Here is a 24,996-nt window from a genome sequence, read left to right as displayed (position 1 = left end):
CATGAGGCATTACACAGGAACAGTGACAATATTACATGCCTGCATTTCACTATTATCTCTTCCTAAAAGCTCATTATTTAGTCATAATACATTTTAGGCATTGCAATAAGACTTCCTTTACCCTGTTATCAAGATGGGATGTTGAAAAGAAAAAAAAAAGATCAAATAATGAAATAAGTGGTTGGAGAATAATTATCTTGCTAAGATTACATTTTAAGTACTGCAATAGTTTGGACAAATAAGTCCAATATTATGAGAAAGCACAATAGTTTGAGACCACCACATGTAATAATGATAACCCATAGCTCAGTGGTTAGAGCACTGGTTTGGTAAACCAGGGGTTGTGGGTTCATATCCCACTGGGGCCTCTACTCCCTGAGAAGGGTTGTGTCAGGAAGGGCATCCGGCGTAAAAATTGTGCCAAACATATATGCGCGTTCATCTGAGATGACACGCTGTGGCAACCCCGAAAGGGACAAGCCGAAAGTAAAGACTTGTAATAATGATAACAAAGATGGTGTTGATGAGATGAAATGTTTACTAATTAATTTTTATTATTAGTAGTATTTTTTTCATTTTGGTAAAATTGGAGCTTTGATTTAATTTGACCACCTTATTTACGTAATATTGTGACTTTATTCTTGTAAATGTATCTTCTCGGGAGATGAAGCTTTTATTCTTAAAGTATTTTTTTCCTTTCCTTTAAGAATATTAAGTTTAGATTTTTTTTTCTGGGTGCCTTATACTTTTTAAGACACTTGGATGATAGTGCTCATCAATTCGTCATATTGGATATAAGGCATGGTAAAATGGCTTCAGAGCACGGTTGCTGTATGATAAGGGATTTAACAATACTTGCCAGATAGTAATAATAACTGTTCTAAGTCTTCATAATTTTCTTTGATTAATTTTATGAAATGTATTACTATTTATTTGAGCTATTTGGAAAGTCTTCAGGATAGGATTGCCCACATAATTGAGTTGGAATCCTGATTGCAATTTTGGTTTTTATTTTTTTTTAACATTCAAAATGCGGACATTGCTGGATGATGAAAACTTTTCCCTAACATGAGGAATAATCTTGATTGCTAATTTTGACTCCAATATTGTTTCAAAATAATTTATGCTCCGAGCATACATATTGTGTACATTTTATTTGTGGGGTAATCTGTCCACCAGCCCTGTGAAATAACACACATCAGTTTATTTGCTGTTTCCTCTGTTTCTTTGTGTGTCTGTGTGTACTGTACTTCTGTCTTGCTCTCCTCCTAATCAAGTTTGTATCAAGCTAAATAATGCCTAAGCATGAAATTGGTGCCTTCAGTCAGGAAGCGCTCCCCAGCCTGTACTACATGAGAAGGCAATTATGAAGCCCTCCCTACCCCTCCACCCTCTAGCTTGTTCTCCTCCATTTCTTTGCATGTGATCTGTTTCTGCTCTTCCTCCCCAGTCTGTGCTCATGTTTGCAGTCTGTCTTACCAATGTTGAACTTGGTACGGTGTTTGACTTGTGTGTCCCCGGCAGAGTGGAAGCTGCTGGGGGAGCTTGTAGTTATTTCTCCAGTTATTTCTGGAGTACCTCCCCAGAGCAGAGGTACTCCAGAGGAATGTTTCTCTCCCCTCCTCCTGGCCACTACTCCTAATCTTTCTCCTCCTTCTCTCACTCCCTGGCCCATGCATATACACAAAAGACACGCTCACACACACACACACACACACACACACAACACACACACACACACACACACACAAGCAAATCAAAGTGTGATGCTAAGGGTTATGCCGCACAAAGACAAGCGCACGCACACGTTCTTCCTCTTTTCGCTCTGTCTTCTAATATTGACTATGTGCAACATCTCTGACAGCAAACAAAAAACAACAAAACAATGTCAGATCTGAGAGGTTCTTTATTCTCATCCTGTGTTGTTTGGCCCTGAACATCAACTCTGTGCTTGTTGTTGTATATGTGATGTTTTTTTTTCCCCCAGAGGAACCTTTGTGCTCCTGTATTGTAACCATTAGTGTGTTTTTGTGCAAAATCATATATTAATTTTCATAGAATTTTGTATTTCTTCAGTCAACACTACAAAAGGCGTATGATGCATCTTTATTTTTGCATGCCTTGTGTCTTTTGTTTCTTTCTACAATTTCGGTGACTTCTAGGATGCTTATGTGTATTCTTGGGAGCTTGAGGGAATTTTATGTGATTCAGTGTATGTGCACCAATTTTGGAGAGGTCACGTGGCAACTCCGCTGCATAGCACAGCTTGATGTAAAACCACATTGACCTCATGTACAGAAAGACTTGAGCAAAGCATAATGAGCAAAAGGAGGATGAGTTGATTATTGAAGAAAGTAGTATGCTGGCCAAAAAAATTGGATGGTGTTAGATATGACCAGGATCAGAACAGAGAACAAACAAGACAGTTGAAAAAACACAGATGGTGAAATGAAGCTTCTCTGTCGGGCTTTCTGGTGATGTTGCTTCTCCTCCATCCATCTAAGCCCTCTGCACCCTTTGTCCCTTTGCACAAACACACACAGACACACTTGCAAACAAAAGCACACAAACACAAACGGTCCCAAACCTCAAACTGCTTTGGCGCGCAGGATGTGGATGCATGGTTTTGTATTTTAAGGCTGTTTTGTTCCAACTGCAGGCAGACACTGAGAGCGGTTTTAGTGCTGATAAAAGTATTTGGTTAATCAGCTTCTGGCTCTGTCCCCCGACTAGCGGGCCTTCCATGTGCATGTGTGTTTGACACAGGCAGTTGAAGTTGGGGAGGCTCCCGGGGGTCGTGAGCTGGGGATAAAGATTGGCATCAATTCTCTGCCAATAGTGTCATAAAGTCGTTCCAGGGGGACGGGAAGGGCGGCCAATGATAGGGTCCTCGTGGAGCTGGGGGGACACAGCAGGTTGGGGAGGGGAGAGGAGGTGAAGAGCAGGAAGTAGGTTGGAGAGGGGAGGCAAGAGCACGCAGTAGAGAAGAAAGCGTCTGGGATGAGAAGGAGAGGCAGTCAGATAAGACAGAGGGACAAAAAGAGTTAGAGAGAGAGTGAGGGAGTCGGATGACAATTACCCTCTTGACATCTGTCCAGCACCAGTCGTCAATCACCTGCCTCTCGTGGGGAAAAGCATCTTATCATTGGCTGCACTGACCCACATTCCGCCCCTTTGGGCCTTGTGGCCGGTGCGTGATTGGCTGCTGTGACCTGTTCATCAACTAGATTTGGGAACACCAAAGCCTTGGGCTGCCTTGGGAATAAGTGGCCCTGATACAGTGTGTGTGGGGAGTGTGCGCACACATGTTGTTTTGGAAGAAGAAAAAAAGACAAAAGCTTTACTTGTTAAGGATGTAACAGCTTTCGTTGGGAAGGGCCCAGACAAAGACTAGGGATGAGGAGTGAATGATGCGGGATCTGTGGATGACATGAGCTCACGGTACAAAGATTGGATGATGGAAGAAGCATGAACGACACCAAGCAGTGGTCAGGGAACACCAACAAGTGTGGAGACAGTAGTGGAGATTTAACAGACTAAAGATGGAGACCAAGGGAGTGGGCAGCAGAGGAATTTAAGATCTGAACAGAAGCACAGAGAGAGAGTGCAGACGAACAGTATCAGTTCTCACTTTATAAAGAGCTGCCCTGAATCCATGATGCCACATACATTGTTTGGATCCTTACAGCTTTTGAACCTGCAAAATAATCTCATATTCAATACATTTGCAATTTTTCCAAGTTATTATAGTATCATGGAAGAGTGGCCAATTAGTTACAATATTGAAGACCCGGGCTCAAATATACCCTTCACAGGGTTCGCACATGGCCCTAAAAGTCCCTAAAAACAACTAAAATTTTCGAAGGTGCACTTAGGGGCTCCTAAAAGTCCTTTAAAAATCTGCGAAAACTGGTCAAGCCCCTAAAAAGGCCTTAAATAAAAAAAAAATCAAAGGGAGGACCTCTACCGCCAAAATTCTCCCGAAAAAAATTAATCTTTTATTTAGAAAAAAATAGCGATCTGTCCGGTGTCCAAAACAGCCGGAAATTGTCAACGGAAGTCACCATGTTGACAACTAGTTGCCATCTTGTCGATATTCCATTGTTTGTTTCTGTGAGTAGGCATTTCACTTCGTCTTTGTTACGAAGTAGCGTAGTTCTTTCATCGATCCAACTTGTGTCACGGGGAAGTGCATTTTTCAAGAAGCTTGGGTTGAAAGTAAGGAGTTTGGGAGCTGGGTTCGTCAAGATCCAAAAGATCGGCACATGTTTTACTGCTATCTGTGCAAGCAGATTTACAAGCTTGAAAAGATGGGCGTCAAAGCGCTAAAGTCGCACCGGAAAAACAGGAGACACGCTGATTTGGCAAAGACTCTGTCATCTTCCGTTGGTATGAATCTGTTTCTAAAATATCAAGATAGTGAAACATCAACTTCAGGCAGTGGTACTTGCAGTGCATGCGCACCTACAGTTGTCCAGCCATCGACTTCAACCAGCCAGAAGTCAGGCTTTATGAACGTAGTTCAACACACGAAGACGGACTCGTTAATGGCAGCGACCGTGTGGACTTTAAAAGTGATCTGCAGCCATTACAGTTACAAATCTCGTGAAAATAATTCGAAAGTGTTTGCAGTCATGTTCCCAGACAGTGACATTGCTAAAAACTACCACTGTGGGGAAAGGAAGACTTCATACCTGGCTACATTTGGCATCGCTGCCAACTTTTCATCTCTACTGCCTCAAAGCCAAAAAAGCCAGAATAGAGACTGACATATCTACGCTTATTGAGAAGGGTGACAGGCTGTGTGAGGAGGCAGAAGAAAAGAGGAATCTGAGGTTCATCACCGAGGCCAATGCACTCAGAGGCAGAGCAAAGGACAAGAGAGCCACTTTGGCACCTCTGCAGCAACAAATAGAGGAGGCACTGTGTAGGCTCAAGGAGCTAGAGTAGGGGTGCTGAGACAGACATCACTAGAAGACATTTGTGTATATAATTCCAATTGTAGTTAGAATCAGTTTTTCTGTATGCTGTTATGTGAGAACGTTAACAATGGTCATATCAATGAGAACTACCACAAGGGGCGACAGGTGATCACTGTCACAGGTACTGAGGTACTGGAACATTTGATGAACCAAGAACGGTTGATGGCACCATTGGGTGAGTCTTTTTTCCTTACTCTTGATTTCCCATGATGGCCCTAAATTTTTCGTGTCGGCCCTAAATTTTTTTCCTTGTCACCCCTAAATTTTTCGTGTCAGCCCCTAAGAATGCCTCTAAAAAGCCCTCAAATTGTTTTGGTCAGACTGAGTATGAACCCTGCCTCCACTGTGTGGAGTTTGTATGTTATTTACATACCTGCGTGGGTTTTTTCCGGGTACACGGGCTTCCTCCCACATCCCAAAAATATGCCTGGTAGGTTAATTGAAAACTCTTACTTGCCCGGAGGTGCGAATGTGAATGGTTGTTTGTTTATATGTGTCCGAATGGCTGGTTAACAGTTCAGGGTGTATCCTGCCTGTTGCCCAGAGTCAGCTGGGATAGGCTTCAGCTTGGTTCGTGTAATTATTACAGATTGTGGAAACAGAGATGTTAATTTGTCTTTAGTTTCAGTGCGGTGGGCTTGTGCTGTGACAACAGCTTTGCAAACATTTACGATAACAACATGGAAAAACGTTCACCATGTCAAAGATTGGACTGAGGTAAGGCAACAGCAACAACTGTGCGTGTGTAACATCCATTTATCATGACTTACAGTATTTTATTCATCAATTTAAATGCATTCTGCCCAAGATTCTCAGAATTTCAAACATATTATCTCAGAAAGCCACTGATGGTGTAGTGGTACACTTGCCTGATTTTGGTGCTGGCAGCGTGGGTTCAGTTCCCACTCAGTTACAATGTAAATGTGAGTTCTGTAATTATATGTGCCCTGCGACTGCCAGGCGATCAGTTCAATGTGCAGTCCACCCTTTCGCCAGAAGTCAGCTGGGATAGGCTCCAGCGGCCCGTGGCCCTAACCAAGATAAGTGCTGTTGAAAATGGACGTATTAGTTCATAAATCCTAAATGAATGGATACTCACTTTTATTTTCCTGCTTATGGTATATACTTGTCTTTAGGCTTCAAAATCACACACATGTTCCCGACGACCCCCCTGGTGTGAGCAAGATTCACACTAACCGTGTGTATCTCTGAGGAGGATGTGGAAATCTAAATAAAACTTGGCTAATGAAACACACTGTATTCCCTACAGTCTGATCAATAAATAGTAGTTTTTATGAGCTACAAAACTTCCAGTTCTTTTAGGTTCACCAGCTATAATTTCCAAAAGGTCTAAAGTAAAATACAATGAGAACAGTGGAATCCTACCATTAAAAGATAGACTGCAATGGATGGTTATACGTGTGGAGTAAAGGGTTTTAATTCACCTTTTTAGAGTTTATCATGTGTGTCATCTGTATGTATGTATGTATGCAGGTGGAGTGATGGTCCTGTTTCAGTCTGAAAGTAATATAGCACTTTGCCTTTTTGTACCACATCATATTGTCTTTGAAGATATTATGTACAAAATTGCAATGTGTTATGATATTGCTTCTCACAGTGGTTCTTTAAACGTCATGCTCAAAGGTCACATTTGGAGTGGGAGAGCCGATAAACTTTGAGGACAGGATATTTGGCATGTCATTGTATGTGGGGCGCCAAATTTGGAAAAGGCAATGCTCTGCTTTGATCTAAAAGAAACCCTTCATTGATTTATAACTTCTTGTTTTGATTTTCTTGCAAGGATTCCATATGTCCCAAGGGAAACTGACAATGATAGAAAGATATGAGGAGATGAATTAAAAACTTCCATTGGTGGGAGTCGGGAGAAAAAGGGAGATCAGAGGTGAGAAACGAAGAATCGTGTCGGGAAGGGGGTGTGCACGGGAAGCTTCATTGTGTGGTGGCTTCAGCCGTTTCCTGTTTGTGTGCCAGCTGTACTTTCCTCCTTCCTGTTATACCCAGGAAGTCGCTGTCACATTCCAGCTCAAATCAGACTTCTTAGTGTGTCCAATGATTCTAGAAACATTGTAAAATAATTTTTTTTTAATTTATAAAACAAAGCTATTAATGTTGAATTTGGCAAGCTATTTGTACCTGTAGATTATTTTGTCATTTTGTGACTTTTTAAATGGTCAGAAAATGAACTTTCTCACCCGACGTCAATCAATTGAATATCGACCCCATGATCAGATTGGGATCTCTCTCGTTCTGAGGCTGTCTTGGTTCTGGCCACACCGGCACAGTCTTGAGTGCCTTCTGTTTTAATGAGAATGCATTTGCCTCAACGCTCAGACCAAACAGATTTAGTTTTTCTCTGTCTAATTTTTAATTTCCTTCTCAGCAATGGAAGAAGGGGAGCTTTCAGAATGTGGAAGGACCTGGGATGAATCGACTGCCCAGACAGGTTTGTATTTACAAACTCATACGTCCACTCTCATGCATGCAGTCACATAGTCGTGAAGCTGACGAGATGCAGATCCTTCTTGCACAAATGCAGTGACCGGCACGCTGCTTGTAATTTCAATTCCATATGGTTTTTAAAGGCCTTCTCCACGGGATACTGTTGGAGCGAGAGAGCAAAGATGGAGTGAACATAGGAGGGATTAGGATGGAGAGATTGTTGAAACTACTTAGGGGTGGGGGACCAAAGTAGAGAAATGAGGAGATTTGAAAGAAGCATAGCGAAATGTGGAAAGAGCAGCAAACTCAGTGGTCTCTAGAGTAAGACTGAATGGAAAGAGATATGACAAAGGGGACGTGGAGAGCAAGACAGGAGAAATGTGTGTGCTCTTTCACTGGTCTCTGTTGTATGGTGATATACTGGGAAGAAGTCAGAGCGATGGTTGGCTTTTTATTGCCTCTTTTGTTTTACAGGATTTAGTTTTTCCTTGCATTCTAACACACTTCTCATATACTGTATGCTATCCTGTGTTGTCTTTTGATATTTGCAGTATAATGATTTTTACAATTTAGGGCAGAATAAAATGCCCTTTTATTTTTTTTTTGTAAAGTGAAAAAGCTCATATCTGTTTTGTGTGGTAGACTAAAAATGAAATCAAACATACTGAAATATTCTACTTCGCATATTGTTTAGTTGTGAATCACTGGCATATTCCATGAAAACCAAGGACAGTGAATGTCTAATTATTTTTTTCTCATAAAAAAAACAGAAAGAAATTCTGAACAGTGTCATTGAATTAAAAAATTGTGGAAGACGATGAGTCCTTGTGCAAATCACGAGTTTCCCCTCTTTGTTACAGTTTGTGCTTAGCAAAGATGAAATCCCAAAATTCCCCACAGGCGGGAAAAACAGTCGGACAACCGTAGGTGTTTGCCAGCTGTGGCTACTTTTTACAGCCTATCAGAGAACAGTTAAAACACTTCCTCTGACTGCAGCCCAGCAGGGAAATATGTTACTGCTGAATGTGGTAAATATGGAGTTATCACTCTCCCTGCTTCTTCTCGTGCCCTGCCTCCTGTTCTGCTCCACCGGGACACAAGCATAGGAAAGTATGACCCTAGGGGGTCTGACGTACCAAAGCTTCCCATCCTTGTTCTCATCACCTCCCTCCCGCTCACTCAGACCTGAGCTAACGCTCCTCCAGGGGCAGCTATACGGGTCCACGTCTGTGTGTGTGCGTGTGTTTCAGGGGGTGCTGACTGAGGTCCTGGGTGGCTCACAAGAACTGCTGTGTGTGTCAGTTCCTGCAGGAAGCTTGAGTCCCATGGCATACACGCACACACACACACACACACACACACACACACACACACACACACACCACACACACACACACACACACACCTCTGTGCTATCTCCAGTATTTCCCCTCTTAAAAAACAAATTGCTCTATTTTTTTTCACATTTGGCCACTCTTACATTTCAGATTGCAAGGATGGTACTTGACATTCTCGGTGTGTTTATTTGTGCTTCTTTCTGTCACTGTCATTCTTTCTTTTCCTTTGGATCTCATTCTAACTTTTATTGACAGATTACTGTGTGATCCAAGATAGGAATTGGTGGGAATATCAAGTAAATATACCTTGCTTTGTGCACTCTGTGGGAGTCAGTAAGGATTGCTTGAGCAAATCAGCAAGAGGAAAAAAACCGAACAGACTAAAGAAATAGAATTTACCACCCCATCCTGCTATTAAATTTACAAGCTTCCATCCCCTCTCCCTCTCTCTGTTTCTCCCTTGCTTTCCTTGGAAAATGTGTGTTGAGTTTGGAAAGACCCACGGGAGGGAAGGAAGAGGGAGGTGGGAGAGCGACTCGGAAGGGAATTGCATCATTACAATCTTTTCTTCCCGAACTCCTACATCTCCTGCGTTCTTTTGTTCTATTACCATGTCCTCCTCTTCTTCCTTCTCTTTCACCTTTCTGCCCCACAGAGGACCACTCTGAGGCCAAAGGTGCCACACCACCTCTTTTCACTCCTTCCCTATAGCCTTGTTTCCTCTCAGTGGGACAGAATGCCCTCACTCCTCCTTTGCTTCCCGTCCTGTTCCCTTGCTCACCAACTGTCTTAGGACAGGGAATTAGGCAAAGTGGAAATGATTAGGCATTGCCATACAGTCTTCTTTACGTCTTGTCTGTCCTCTAAAGCCACCGTATTGTATATAAACTTAATGTTTCACAAAAGAGTAATGCGGAAACAGTGAATGAGTCATTGTGGAAAAGGTTTGTCAGCTCCCCAAGCAGAATGTGGGAGACTAAGACCTATTTCATTATTGTTGGTTGGTCACAGCTTGAATAATGTGCATAATTTTGCGTGACTAAAAGCCTGCAAAAAAGCCCAAAATGGCAAAACTTAACTGGGCAAAACATTTCTTTTTCTCAACTCATTTTCAAAGTTAAAAAAAAATCCATCCCTTGATTATTTTTTTTTTGTTTTGATACCGTTCGTCCTCATTAGCCTGAATGCTATAACAAGCTGACCTTGGGCAAATGGCAGGCACATATGTTGGCACCAAATCGCAGGGTACATAAAGACAAATAAACGTTCATGTTTACATTCACACTTATGAACAGTTAAGAGTCTTCAATTAACCTAACATATTCTTGAAACATGGGAGGAAGCCCATGTGAGCACGAGGAGAATTTGCCAACTCCAGACAGGACGAGCAGAAGTTCAAATAGGGCACATTTCGACTGTTATACTTGCTAATCACTATTTTACAGTGCCGCTAAACAGAAGACAGTTTTATTTTAATGAATAATATTAAAGTGTTTTGGTTCAAATGTACATTAATAGTTTTTTGGTGGCACTATTTGAAAATGGAATGGATTTACATTTTCATCATATCTGGTAGAATTTTTTATTTTTAACAAATTGGTGGTCAACTAACAACCTGGAATGGGTTGTCTTCATCCCCTTGATGTTCAACTTTAGTTATCAATGTCACCTGATCAGAACATTGTCTGGTGCAACAAATTGTACAGAAACATGAGACAGTTAGAATGAATGGAATTCCATTCATATGGGAATGGGTGGAGAAAGTAAGGTCAACATTATTGAGGGATGGAGGACCTAAAGGGAATAATAACTTCTCATCCTGGTTCTTTGTGATGGCCAAAAAGAAGTGTCTGTCTGCCTGTCTGCCTGCCTGCCTGCCTGTCTGCTGTCTTTCCTCGCTTGTATTCTCTCTCTCTCTCTCTCTCTCTCTCTGTCTCTCTCTCTCTCTCTCTCTGTCTCTCTCTTGCTCTCTCTCTCTCACTCCCTCCCCACCTCTCACTCTCCTTTCCTCTTCCCTATCCCTCTCTCGCTGCCTCTCTTGAGGTCCATAATGTAGTTTTAATTTCCCCAAGGCTATACCACAGGAAAACAGTTCTTGTGTGTGTGTGTCAACGATTATTGCCTGCTTCCAACAATGCACAGGCTTTTTGTCTGTACTGCCGCATTTAAACCCTTTGTTAAAGGTTTGTACTCTTTGTCGATATCCTCTATGTGTGTGCACCAAAATTCAAATAGGTAAGCAGCTGTCACTTTGTTTTCAAGTAAACTTTTTTTTGATGATCTACAGAATGGTATTTGTGAATAAAGACTGTGTTCTCGTGCTTTTTTTTCAACATCACTTTCATGCCGTAAGCGCCTCTTTCATTTTCTTGTTTCCAGACTTTGGTGTTGGGTATTGGGTGCTCTCCCTTGACATATTATTTCCCACGAGCCTGGAAATGTGTGAATGGGAGGGCATGTGTATGTGTTTGTATGTGTGTGTTTTTGTGTGCAATTGCAGCTCTGTGTCTCAACAGCCCTCCTCCTGGCAGGGCAGGGTAGGTGGATGTTTGCATTGTCAAAACAAAGAGACAAGCATTCGTGGGGGAAACAAGATGAGGTCGGATGCAGAGGGGAAGAGGTGAGGAGAGATGGCTTCTTAATATAGCCACCTAACACACACCCACACTCCTCCCCACACACAACAAACACACTAACAAACAGAGCGAGACAGAGGGTGGGGGGGATTCCCCAGAGAGAGCAGGGGGTGGGGGGGGGGCTGTGTTTTTGTGTCCAGCTGCACCTGTTCAGCTTGTGTGTGTAAGTGTGCATTTGAGTGTACTCAATGCAGCCATTTTTTTAAACTATTCTTGACTTGTTGAACTACAACATAATAATCCATTGTGCTGACATTTCCTGTAAAACAGAAAACCCAGCGAGAAATGCATGTTGTATTAACACAACAGACTTTCTTAAGAAATAGGTTTGTTGTATTTGAAACAGCAGGCTTATGGCCATGCTACCCTGAGAACGTCCGATCTCATCAGATCTCGGAAGCTAAGCGGGTTTGGCCCTGGATAGTACTTGGATGGGAGACCTCTTGGGAATACCGTGTGCTGTAAGCTTCTATCCCTGGCTAAAATGCAGAGGGGTTGCATCAGGAATGGCATCCGGCGTAAAACTGTGCCAAACAAATATGCGTTTATCTGAGATGACATGCTGTGGCGACCCCCAACGGGACAAGCCAAAAGGAAAAGAAGTATTTAAAACAGCAGTGATACAGTTGGAAAACCAGTATTGTATTTTTGTCGTTATAGTGCTGTAGGATGGTACAGTGGATAGCACTGCTGCCTAAAAGTCAGAGTTTCAGGGATTGACTCTCGGTTTAGCTCCTTTTTGTATGGAGCATATTCTCTTTGTGCCTGGGTTGATATTCACAGGATATGCTCGATACCTCCCCCTAAAACTAAAATTGCCACGGGTCTGAATGTAAGTGTGAAAAGTTGTTTATCTATATGATTTCTGTGATTGACTAATGACAACCCAAGGTTAATCCCGTCTCTCAACCAATGTCATCTTGGATAGACTGCAGTTTCGTCAAGATCCAAATGAGGAGATGCATGCTAAAAAAACTGGATGGATAAGTCCTGATGGATGGATACTTGTGTGGGCTTTCCTCAGCTCTAGTATTCCAGTTTACTGATACAATACAAAGCCACGCATCTTATGTGAGATACAGTGAAGATAAAGTGAATAAGATAAAACAAAATCAGAATATGGATTGATGGATGTATGAAATGCTGTTTTGGAGTCGTGTGCGTGTGTGCATGCGCGCGTGCGTGTGTGTGTGTGTGTGTGTGTGTGTGTGCATGCGCGCGTGTGTGTGTGTGTGTGGTGTGTGTGTGTGTGTGTGCAAACCGTTTGAATTCTGGCTAGCAACAAGATGCCCAACGTAGCCAGGAAAAAGTCTCTAGATATTCTAATGCTCTCATTTCAAATACACATTTTACGTAAGTAAAGTAAAGTTGTATAATTTATCACAAAACCTTTCTAGTGGGCATGGTATATTATTGCTAATGGAACTTATAGATCTTACCAGACAGGCAGCAAGAGAACATGTTGGGATTTCCTTTTACTGTATGTAGACAACAAATGGGGTCGTGTGCCAGAATTTTTTTTCACAAAATAATCCCATTTGGCAAGGACACTGTGGACACAGCTTTATTGTGGCCTTTATTTAACAAGAAAATTACAAAAGCACATATGCAAGATGTCGTGGTATTATTTTGTGGCCACTACTTAACATGACATTCTACTTTAACTGAGTTTGCTGTGGGCAACTTATGTGTGATGCATTCTTTGTGACATGTTTCTTGCATGCGTCTGAAGACACATCAATAACGTCCATGGGCAATATGATGTGGGTTTGATTTGAACATCACAGCTTGTTGCTGGTGGCCCTGCTGAAGTTGCTTGCTCTAGCCAGGTGCCTGTGAATTTGACTACAGTGATGATGTGGAGCAGAATGAAAGCCTTGTGTCGGGGCTGTTTGCTTTCTCAACATTCTGCTGGAAGCTCCACACAGACTTTTCCACACTTTTTGATGCCTCTTAAAGGTTTGTACAGACATGTGCTTGTGAATGTAGGTGTTTTATGTACGCTTTCTTGGCTCGCAGATATTCATCTCCCCATGCAGCTGTGTGCGAGTCAGGCCAAAGTCCCACTTTTTGCTTGCCAAATGTAACACTTAAATAACCCCCTTGCCTTTGCAGAGTTACTCCGTAGACTATGTTTTATTCTCATTTAACGTTTCCTGCTTTGGGACTATCCTTCCGTATTTTCTCACTTAGGAACAGAACTGTAACATTTCCCAGTTCATTAGTACACCAGGTGATGGTGTATGGCTATTTCTGCTGGTCATAATAATAATAAAGATAATAATAATAATGACAATAAGTGACTCAAAATTATAATCATCATTATTATTTTGATTATCATAAAAAAATGGAAAAATCGAGTTCCCCAAAATAATGTCCACCACAGTGGCAAGAAATAGTTATGTTTTAAGTACGATTCAAGAATTGCCAGTTATAAAACTATAATAACCAGAGTACAATATAAAACAAAGAAAAACACCCACCCTTAAAAGATGCCATTCACTGGCAAGCTTCTCTGGTCATTTTCAAACTTGACATTAGCCATGATGCTTTAAAATTTGTAAAGTGACTTTGAGTATGCAAATGATTTTAAAACAGTAGTGTATTTTATGATTCATTCAATGTGATGATTTTAACACCAAATTTTGTTGTTTCTAGGAAACTTGGTTGAACAACTTCTATAATGTTTCCTATCCTATCCACAAGTTCTACAAGTTGTTCAACTTTAGAGGTATTTGAGCAATACATTAACAAAATAAGAAGCCACCCATAAATAAATTAAACAAAAATATGAATTAAACAAGGACATTCATAGAGTATATATGTAAGCATAAGTATCCCATCTACATGGAAATGCTAAAAACAGAGTTCTGGGGAAAATCTCCCTGATCAGCATCTCAGAAAATATCTCAGATTCTATGGAGCATCTTAACATTTAACTTAAACTTTCTTAAGATTATTATCCTTTTGGCATCTCCAGTTAAGGGTTACCACAGCGTGTATTCCTTTTCTATCTATCTCCTGCATCATATTCTCCAAAACCAACTGCACTAATCTTCCCTCATGAGATCTATCAACCTTCTCTGTGGTCTCACTCTGGCTTTCTTACCTGATCGCTCCATCTTCATCATCCTTCTATCAGTATACTCACTCTCTCTCCCCAGGACGTGTCCACACCATCAAAGTCTTCTAATTTTGTGTCCAAAACATGTAACCTTTGCCACTGATGAGTTAATTTCTAATTCTATCCAACCTGGTTACTCCATGAGAGAGAGCATCTTCATTTCTGCCACCATCGGCTCTGCTTCCTGTTGTCTCTCAGTGCCACTGTCCCTCATATTTAGATCTTAGCTGACCTCACCACTGTCTTATAGACTTCGCCCGTCATCCTGGCAGAGATTCTTTTATCACATAACATACTTGACACCTCGCTCCACCCGCCTCAACCTGCTTGGACTCATTTCCTCACTTCCTTACCACACTCACCATTGCTCTGGACTGTTGACCCTAAATATTTAAAGTCTTCCACCCTCACTATTGATTCTCCCTGTAGCCTCACTCTTCCTGCTCCACCCCTGTCATTGATGCACATATATTGTCTTACTTTAGCTAATCTTCATTCCTCTCCTTTCCAATGCATGCTTCCATGTTTCTATCTGTTCCTCCACAAGTCCCTGCTTTTAGTGCAGATCCGCGTCATCTGTGACCATAAAGGTCTAGGGAGACAGGAAGGGGCTCAGGGCTGATACCTGCTGAAGTCCCATCTCGACCTTAAACTCCTCTGTGACACCTACAGTACACCTCACTTCTGTTTTACTGTTCTCCACCTTCATCTTACATCGTCTGGACAAGATGTAATCCACCTGCGTGCGACCACCTCCACTCTTGTAGGTCACCCTGTGTTACTGCCTCTTCAGGAAAATAGTGTTCACTATTGCCATTTCCATCCTTTTTGCAGTTTATCACCATTTGTCCCTTGAACACCCTTTCCTGGATGCCGAACTTACCCATAACTTCTTAATCACTCCTTTCTTCCCAACACCAATGTGCCCATTACAATCTGTACCAGTTATGACACTCTCTCTATCTGGGATGCTCAGAACCTCTTCGTCTAGCTCTGTATCTTTCACCTCTATGTCACATCCTACCTGTGGGGCATTAGCCACAAATCACATTATAGGTAACACCTTCAACTTCTAGTTTCAGGCTCATCACTCCGTCTGATACTCTTTTAATTTCCAAGACATTCTTAGCCAGCTGTTCTTTCAAAATAACCTCAACCTCTTTCTCATAATCCATCAAATTTTCTGGTTATAGTCCCAACATTCGAAGTCCTCACATCTAGTTCTAGGCTCTTTGCTTTCCTCTTCTCTTTCTGCCAAAGAGCCCACGTTCCAGCTCTCTGTTGTCTTCGACCTGCTGTAGCTGAATCTCTACCGACATCCTGTGGGTTAAAGGGGCCGGTGGTAGACGTTAACCCTGGCTTTGACTGATCCGGTATGGAATTCTTTGGCTGCTCACTACATACCTCAATTAACTCATTTAAACTTTGAGTATTGAGACACATACACATACACACACACACACACACACACACACACACACACACACACACACACACACACACACACACACACACACACATCCTCATGCAATGAACACGCACTCCTCTATGAGCCTAAAGAGTGGTGATTAGTGGGACTCAGCTGGGCGGGGTTAGGATGCGTAACATCACTCTGCACTGTGGACTCTGCTAATTCACTTCTCTTTATCTAATTAACCAGGCTGTACACAAACACATTCATACACACTAAAAGTACACTAAACACAAACAGACACACACTGAATGTGTCATTCCTGCAGATATGCAAAGTGACCTAATTATTCCAGAGGTGTCAGTTTGCGTATTTATTATTTGTACCTGTTAATAAACACACACTGTCCTCTGATTACTCAGGCCCATGACTACAACCTAGAATATTCATTAATTCCTCTTCCATTGCGCTTATCATCACTATGGTCGCAGGCATGCTGAAGCCTCTCCCAGTTATCTTGGGGTGAGAGGATACACCTTCCCAAACTGGTCACCAGCTAATTGCAGGGCACGTATATACAAACAACCATGTTCACGCACATTCACACTTATCTGGATTTTAGACTTCACTCAACCTTCCACACGTTTTTAGGGTGTGGGAGGAAACCGGAGTGACCAGAGATTACCCACGCAGGCACAGAGAGAACATGCAAACTCCACACAGGCAAGGCCAGGATTTGAACCCTGGTCAGCAGAACTGTGACGCAGACATGCTAAAGACTTGTCCACCATGCTGCCCATACCTGATTTTAAATGAGATTTACTAAATACCTCACTATTAAAAATTTGTTCTGCTTAATCAGTCAACTACATTCAATTGGGTTTTTTGCACTTCGGATTTAATTGAATCTATCATAACATAGCTACAATAAAAATCAGCGTGGTTATTATTACGGAAAATAATTTAGAGACCAATGAGATGGGTTTGTGGCAACATCAAAAATATTAATACTCCTATTAATTTAGCATCTCACAGGGAATCATTTTTGTGATTAAAACACTGTGGCTGTTTGGTGTATTCAATGTGTGTGTGTCAGCGTGACTGTAATATAATGTGTAGTTATTCCTGGCTTAGGGACAGTCTGTGAGTCTGAGATAATGTTTCTCTGTAGACAGTGCCTCTGTATGTTTTTTGTTTGGATACTGCTGAAATGTGCATGCATGTGTATTGAGTTTTTCGTGTCAAAAAAGGAGAGGTTAACTGGCATACATTCAGACAATATAAGGTTCTTACTTCATGCATGCATGGTGCTCTCAAACATTAACTGTTATACAGGTGACTAATGGGTTGACAAGCCATACAGTAAGCCATACGGTGTAAAGACGGTACAACTCTTGGTGACGCTCCATTATATTAAAAAATGTTTGTGTGTTTGAAGACTTTTCACGGTTTCACACATGATGAATGTATTTGAGAAAGTGAGGGAGAGATAGGCTGTGATTGAGCCAGTGTGTCTGTTGCTCAGGAATAATAATGATTCTAACAGCAGCAGTTTTCTACCTTTCTCTCTATGAGAGCAATTAAAGGATTCACAATTGGTGGAGTTGGTGTTGTCAGTGGTGTTGTCTATCTCTACGATTGTAAACAGAACAAGAAAGTTTTTCTTATGTACTGTAGGTTCTGTTCCCATCTCCTTGAATTGGTTGACAGGAACAAGGCAATTTCTTTCTCTCTCTCTCTCTCTCTCTCTCTCTCTCTCTCTCTCCTCTCTCTCTCTCTCTCTCTCTCTCTCTCTCCTCTCTCTCTCTCTCTCTCTCTCTCGTCTTTTTCTTGATGGGGCAAATAAAAGGATATGTATAATTCTAAAAAAAAATTGAAGCCAAGGAATTCAAAGTTGTACCCTCCCAACAAGCACAAACAGAAACTCTCACAAACGCACGCAGCATTAAGTTGCTTCACAAGTGCGAGGGAATTGGTTTCATCTGGCTGGTCCCACTGTTGCCATGACAGCAGGTTGTGTTGGCATGCACTGGATTTGGCACTGCCCTTACCTCTGGCATTACAACCCCCTGCTATGTGTGGGGGTGGGTGTATGGATGAAAACATTGCTCTTTATATACAGTACATGCAAACTTTACGAGTTTTGATGTCACAGAAAATATCTGCTGTATGGATCCCTAATTACATTACAACCCACTGCTAGGTATCGGTGTGTTTATTTGAAAATGTTGCCTTTTACGTCCTGTATGTATACTCTATATGAGTTTTGACACCACTGAAAATATATACAGTATGAATCCATAATTACGCTAATCCGATGTGAACATGGAATTCGGCAGTTTCTGATAGATATCCAAAACGACTGCTTTGTTTCAAACTCTCGTATGTGTACGCTCACATGTACAATCTAATGTCATATAATGCAACAGCAGCATTTTAAAGTCTACATTCACAGAATCTATTCATCCATCCATTTTTTCAGCTGCTTATCCTCACAAGCATTGCAGGAATGCTGGAGCCTGTCCCAGCCATCTTTGGGCAGGAGGTGTGGGGTATGTTACTTAATACGCTTGCAGTTTGCAGTGTTGTATCTGCATTTGAATTTTGTAACTATTGTTATGGACATTTATTTTTCGTTTGTTTCTTCTGTGCTAATTCTTGTGTCCCTCTTTGAGCCTGCACATTTGTATTGGTTTCGTCAGCAAAGGGGCTGCATTTTCTCTCTGGCCAGACGGTGCTCTCACCACTGGACAGATGGTCAGCACCCTCCTTCTCTTCATCCCCATCCCTTCATCTCGCTCTCTTTCTATCCTTCCATCACTAATGTCCTCTCCCACTGCACCCCATCACCGCAGTCCCTCGTTCCCCATCTCCCAGCAAACCCATTTCCCATCACACCACTCCTTAATAAATTAGTCTGGAGTAGATCTGGCGGTTGTATCTTTTGGCGCATTTACTTTATGTTCGGCTTGGCTTTAACTCTATTCTTATAATAGACTTTTTATATGGACTCTCATTTTGGAACATACCTTCATCATTAATAAATCAAAGTATTTGGATAACATAGTGGGGGATTGGTTACCATATCTGCCTCACAGTTCAAATCCGGCCTCACCTGTGTGGACTTTCCATGTTTCTTCAGGTACACCGGTATTCTCCTACATCCCCTAAACATGCAGGATAGGTTAATTGAACATTTTAAATTGTCCGTAGGTGTGAACATTAGTGCAGTTGGTTAATTGTTTATATATGCACTGTGATTGGCTAACGACCAGTACAGGGTGTACACCACCACATGTCCAAAGATATCTTGGTTAGGCTCTAGCACGCCTGCGACCCGCTTGACCAGACCTGGACATTCTATGGCCCGTGGGCCAAATCCTCACAGTCCTGAGGACCGGGGTTCAATCGTAGGGCACATGAAGACAGACAACAGTTGCACTCACAATTACACTTAGGGGCAATTTAGAGTCTCCAATCAATCCATGTTTCTGGGATGTGGGAGGAAACCGGAGTTCCCGGAGAAAACCCACCCAGGGCCCTGCGAGAACATGAAACTCCTTTTCTAAATTTGAGTAGATTAAATACACAAAATACAAAACCATGAAAAATAAGCTCAATATATAATAAATACAAATTATACTTTTAAAGTGCCAAATAACAATACATGTTCAATTCAGGTATTTTTTTTCTACTGTCATATCGTGGGAACAGCTTTTGGTTTCTCCACTTGTTGGGTAGCAATGCATCTGGGGGATAGTTTTATTTGCTGTTCCTGCTGTGCACATCTTGAAGTCTGTTGGGCAGTGTGGTGCACACAATAAGATACACACTTGTAGGAACAAAAGAATAATATTTTTAATACAACAAATTACTGTATGCACAGTATTTGAAGAACCATAAGCACATTGTGCAAAATGGATGGATGGATGGATGGATGGATGGATGGATGGATGATGGATGGATGGGTGGATGGGTGGATGGCTCTCAATGTCACTCTCTCACGCACACACATGCACATTTGTCACATGCTGAAGCGCCTAACCTACCAATTGTCATTTGTCATTCTAATTGTCATTTGCACAAATCAAAGGCAGAATATTGTCAAGCCTGGAAAGTATAATTCATTTGTACCTATGAACTACCAGATCCAAAATGACAAAGCAACAATGAATTAGATAAATGAGAGTAAATGATGCTTCAATTCACCAGACAGAAAATAGAATGACACAAGAAAAACACGATTATAGGAAACTTGAAAATTGAGTAAGAGACCATCGCCCCAAACATGTATTACTGATAATAATAAAAGCAAAGCTGATGCATCACTAACACAGTGGCCAGTGCTAATGAGTATTTTCTCATCTGTCCTCAGAGGTCTCAGCATCAGTAAAAACGGTTCAGCCTAAGGACGGTCATGGGGCGGTTCCTGAGGACACAGAACAAGAGGAGCCTGGTGACCATGACGACGAGCTTGATGATGACTCTGTATTCACCTGTGACAACTGTCAGCAGGACTTTGAATGTTTGGCTGAGCTCACAGAACACAGAACCAACCACTGTCCAGCAGGTGGGACAAAACATTCTCTGTTTGAATTTCAACTTTCCTGTGTGGAGTTTGCATGTTCTCCCTCCCTATGTTTGCATGGGTTCTCTCTGACTACTCCAGCTTTCTCGTATGTTTTAAGAATATGTGCACTAGGTTAATTCAAGACTCTAAATTGTCCATATATCACATTGTATAATCGTATACAGGTACATAGAGTAGGCTAAAAAAAAGGTATACATATACTTTTCGATATATTTGATATCTTATGCTACACATTTATGTAAATTATGGTAATGTACACCACCAACCTGAACTCTGACCTCCTCAGGGTTGCATTTTAGGATCGTTAGCGTAACATATTTGTTATTACTGCACCAAGCTTCACAAACGACAGCCCATGAGTTCGTTTTAACTTAAACGAAGACAAAAAATGTCGACTACAAGGGGTAGTTGTGCAGCCACTTTTAGTAGAAATGTGACCTCACTCTGGTCGATGACTCGGCCAAACCGGAAGCAAAACAATGTGAGCTAACTGCTAACAGCTAACTTACAATACTACGTAGTATGATCGTAATGGACACATTTAAAAACAAAACGGGATAGCGCACATCATTGAAATGCTCCCTTTTTTTAAAAAACCCATTATGCTCATTTCTACATAGTTTGAGATCTCGTTTTGATTGCGACCTGATGCTATGAAGAGCTGCGACAGATTGTAGCCGAACGGGGGCAAGAGGCTGCCCTGGTAGCACGGTGGACCTTCCCCTCAAAGTGCTGACAATAATGAGGAATAAAGAAAACCAACACTCTTGGGATTCAAAAAATGTTTCCTCACAAGTGCCATGGATTGCACAGGGGATGACTTACTGTGGGAGCGAGATGGGATCACTGTTCATGAATGCAGTAGGCACCAGAACTGGACCAAGTTATCAATGATGAGTTTGACAGTGATGCACCAAAGATAGCTACGATGGATATTTTTTAGATTGGAGATGAGTCAGATGCTTCTTTTGAAGTCTTGGCCAAGGATGTGTATTGTCATGGATAAACTGCAAATTGCACAAACATTTTATGCAAAAATATTTAATGCAAAAAATGTCTATGTTAAATACTGTAGTTATTTATTTAAGACTGTAATATGTGTTATCAAAATGTCATGGCATTGTTGAGCATTTATTTAAGTTGGTTTCGGAATTCTGTTCTGACATTTGATAAATGGATGATACTGTAGATGGACGGATGTGTGTGGGGGCTTTCGTCGACTCCAGTACCCCAGTTTACTCCCGCATTTAGAAAACACGCTTGTTATATTTATTGATTTTATTGTTCATAGTTTTTTGTTTTCATTTTCATTAATTTTATCAAAATACCATATGTCAGCTGTGAGTGTATATTAAAGATACATAATGCACTTTTATACTTTTGTCCTCCCCTTAATTGTTTAATGAATGTTTTAGATTTGTGTAAAAAGATGTGGAGACAAGAGCCAGCACCAACCAACAACAACAAAAAAAACTTTGGTGTGAAAATATATAACACCAATTTCTTCCTTTTTAATTTATTACCAGGAAACTGTTATACCTATAGATCCAGATACATACACTAGTCATTATTAATACTGCTGTAATTATTGGAGGAACTGAAAGGAACACGGCGGGGGGAATCGTGTCCTACAGATCAATCCAAATATTCGTTTAATAAGGTAGCGCACACACACACGTGTACACGTGCAAGACAGTCTGCTGCCTCCAAGTGTCTGAATGTGTGTTTACTTTGATATGGGAAGGAGGAAGTGTTAGAGGGGGTGTCTTTGTTGAAACTGGTAAAGATTGTGTTTTTACACCATATGTATTATGATCATGTCAGCAACCCCATATTCACCTGCTGGTTCAACATCCAGTGCCAGCAGATAGGCCCATGTGTCGCACATTCAGCCATTCCAGTCGCAGTGAGATGCTTTGTCATGATGTCAATTAGATGTTATTGTCCTCATTAGCAACTGTAAATGCAAACATTAAGGGTTGAAATTTTTGAATGTAATTTAATCCTGTAAATCAGGTTGCATACCGGAGAGGTGGTTAGCACATTTACGTTAGATATGCAGCAGAGGCCACATTTTAAATAGAAATTTCACTGTCAATCAGTTTCATTTAATTGTTTATTCCAAAATCGTCATCACAATTAAAACGTGATTAATGGTGGTGCCCTAACCCTGCCTGCACAGCACATCCGCAACTCTGGTGAGGAAAAGGATGAATGGATGGATAATTTGTCAGAACAGGGCTTCATCATTTGGGTATCCTAAAGCCTCAAGAAGCTGTTGAGCATTAATATACATTGGAATGCATTATTGGTATTTTATCTCATGATATTTTTTATATAGTTATATAAAATGTCATGATATAGGGTTTCTAAACCTGAAATACATATTTTTGGTTTTATACTTGGTTGTATGTTACTTACATCAAGATATCCTACTAAATGTTTGTTAGAACAAGCTCAGATCTTAAAACATTCCAGAAACTTCAATCATAAACATTGGCTATTTGAGGTAGGCTAACATTATAATACAATACGGTAAATCGCCATCAGATTCAGTTTATACTACGAATGGAAATCGGGAATTCTGAAAGGAAAAAAAAGACTTCCAACAGTGAAAGCATTGCTGCTAGACAATCTAAAATGCATAATAAGACAGATGTGTGTCACATAGATTTAGAATTGCAATCAATGACTTTAAGCCAACTGATGTGCTTCTGGGAGAAGACTAAACTACATGACACCAGTTTAATCAAAGATTTTAGGATACAAAATATGATTTATAGCATTCATATTTCTTAATTGCCTTTGTGTTTTCCGGAGCCACGCAAGGCCCTGCAGTGCACTTTTGTCTTTTGGGTCTCTTTCATACTGTGCTGTTAGAAGCACACCAGCACACATGTACACAGTGTCGTTGTCAGAGCATTGGATGTGGCCTGTGATTTTCAGCACAGGAGTCTGGGGAGGGCGAGATGTTACTGAGCAAGAGAGTGCAGAGAGGGCAAGAGGGAGAGCAAGAGAAAGGAATGGAATAAAATGAATCTTTTTTTTTTGCTCCCTGGAGAAAGAGAGCTTCAGATTACCAAGTTATCCCACAGCAGGATGTGTATTTGCATGTGGTGGTTTGGTTTGTATATGTGATTCATATGTGACTTGGGTTCGTCTGGTATAACATTGCGTATGAATGTTATTGTGGGACCACTACTTTTTGCTTATTATTGTGGAGAAGCCTGAATTGAAAGCACGGACGAAAGAATCCTTTTATGTTCTCTGGCTGAGGCTCCCAGGAGCCAATGTAGTGGGACCTATGGGATGCATGTACACACGCATATCGTCTTCTAGGGATAAACACAATACTCAAATTAAAAAAAAAAGTTATCTTCCTCCTCGCTTGGAACCATGTTTACTTCAGAAACAATGTGATGCATGAACAGTCTCCTTGTGAGAGGAGGGTTGGGGACAGTTTACATATGATTTTTGTATGATTTTGTGTAATACTCCGAACGTTCAGTCATAGAGTCAGTCAGCTCAGAATTCTTGTCAGAAAAGGCATACTTTTCCTCAACTAGTAAAGACAATTTGTAGGCACCATTTGCATTAGCTATTTGCACTTCATGGTTCAAGAGACACAATTCCTATTTATTTTTATTTTGGGGGGGCATTCAAGGAGTCCAATTTAGAAATGTTTCACAAAAAGAGAGGAAAAAATAAAACAAATTTGAATCGGGCCTCATCCAAATATGAATAGAAATCCATTATGCATGTGATTCTTGCCAACATGACATTATGGACACACTGGCTGCACCGTGCCAAGTGGAGCTTGACGCTATCGAAATAGATATGACGTATATGGAGTATACAGTACACTCGTAAACCTAAAGAAACAACATACCCTTGATAGATAAAACAAAAACCAGCTACAATAAATTGGTGACACTGGATGTAAGCCATTTGAAAATGTACTGGTATATAGCTATTACTAGACTGGCACTAAATTAGAACTGATCAATACATTGATACAGGTGAGCAATGAGCTTGAATGTTCTGAAAACACACAAGAATGCATCATGCCTTCTAATTTTACAGCAGATTTCACTAATTAGTCTGCCTGAGTAGGCTTATTGTGGTGAGGAAATGACGTTCGCACATACCCTGTATACTCTTGTGGCGAATGAGTCCCGAGTTAGCATGAAGCTACAGCTATAACACGGAATGGGTCCCAGGTGCAACTGTGAAGCACCAAGTAATTCAGTGGCACTCTAGCAGAAGGCCTATAAAGAGCCACCATTAATTTGAGAACAAATTGGACAAACACACTTGTACACACACTATGGTGCAGATCAATGACACATAAATGTGTGTACACCCAATCAAGCATGCACATAACCCCAAAACAGAACATTGGGTTCATGTGATGTGCTTTCCATTTGTGCACAACACATTATAAGAAAGGATATA

The 24,996-nt window shown here is 41.1% G+C and overlaps 1 protein-coding gene and 1 pseudogene across 5 annotated transcripts in view; both read left to right on the top strand.

The window, feature by feature from the left end:
* The window catches only part of znf423 (zinc finger protein 423), a 129,882-nt gene that overhangs the window by 13,939 nt on the left and 90,947 nt on the right, over positions 1 to 24,996 (top strand). The window contains exons 1-4 of one of the 5 annotated variants that reach the window (XM_061822842.1): positions 5,470 to 5,699; positions 6,784 to 6,885; positions 7,384 to 7,446; positions 20,326 to 20,520. The exons of 1 other annotated variant lie outside the window; for it this stretch is intronic. In XM_061822842.1, the coding sequence (XP_061678826.1) occupies positions 7,386 to 7,446; positions 20,326 to 20,520 (256 nt within the window). In that variant the 5' untranslated portion in view covers positions 5,470 to 5,699; positions 6,784 to 6,885; positions 7,384 to 7,385. Of the gene's footprint in view, positions 1 to 5,469; positions 5,700 to 6,783; positions 6,886 to 7,383; positions 7,447 to 11,194; positions 11,400 to 20,325; positions 20,521 to 24,996 lie in introns of those variants that run through there. 3 more of the 5 variants (XM_061822841.1, XM_061822840.1, XM_061822844.1) reach the window with 3 other exon arrangements.
* On the top strand, positions 11,765 to 11,883 carry LOC133502824 (5S ribosomal RNA; annotated as a pseudogene).

The sequence above is a fragment of the Syngnathoides biaculeatus genome, chromosome 6, assembly GCF_019802595.1.
Source record: "Syngnathoides biaculeatus isolate LvHL_M chromosome 6, ASM1980259v1, whole genome shotgun sequence".
NCBI classification, from domain to species: Eukaryota; Metazoa; Chordata; class Actinopteri; order Syngnathiformes; family Syngnathidae; genus Syngnathoides; species Syngnathoides biaculeatus.
The sequence above is the reverse complement of the archived record's forward strand: the minus strand, read 5'-3'. Positions and strand labels throughout refer to the sequence as shown.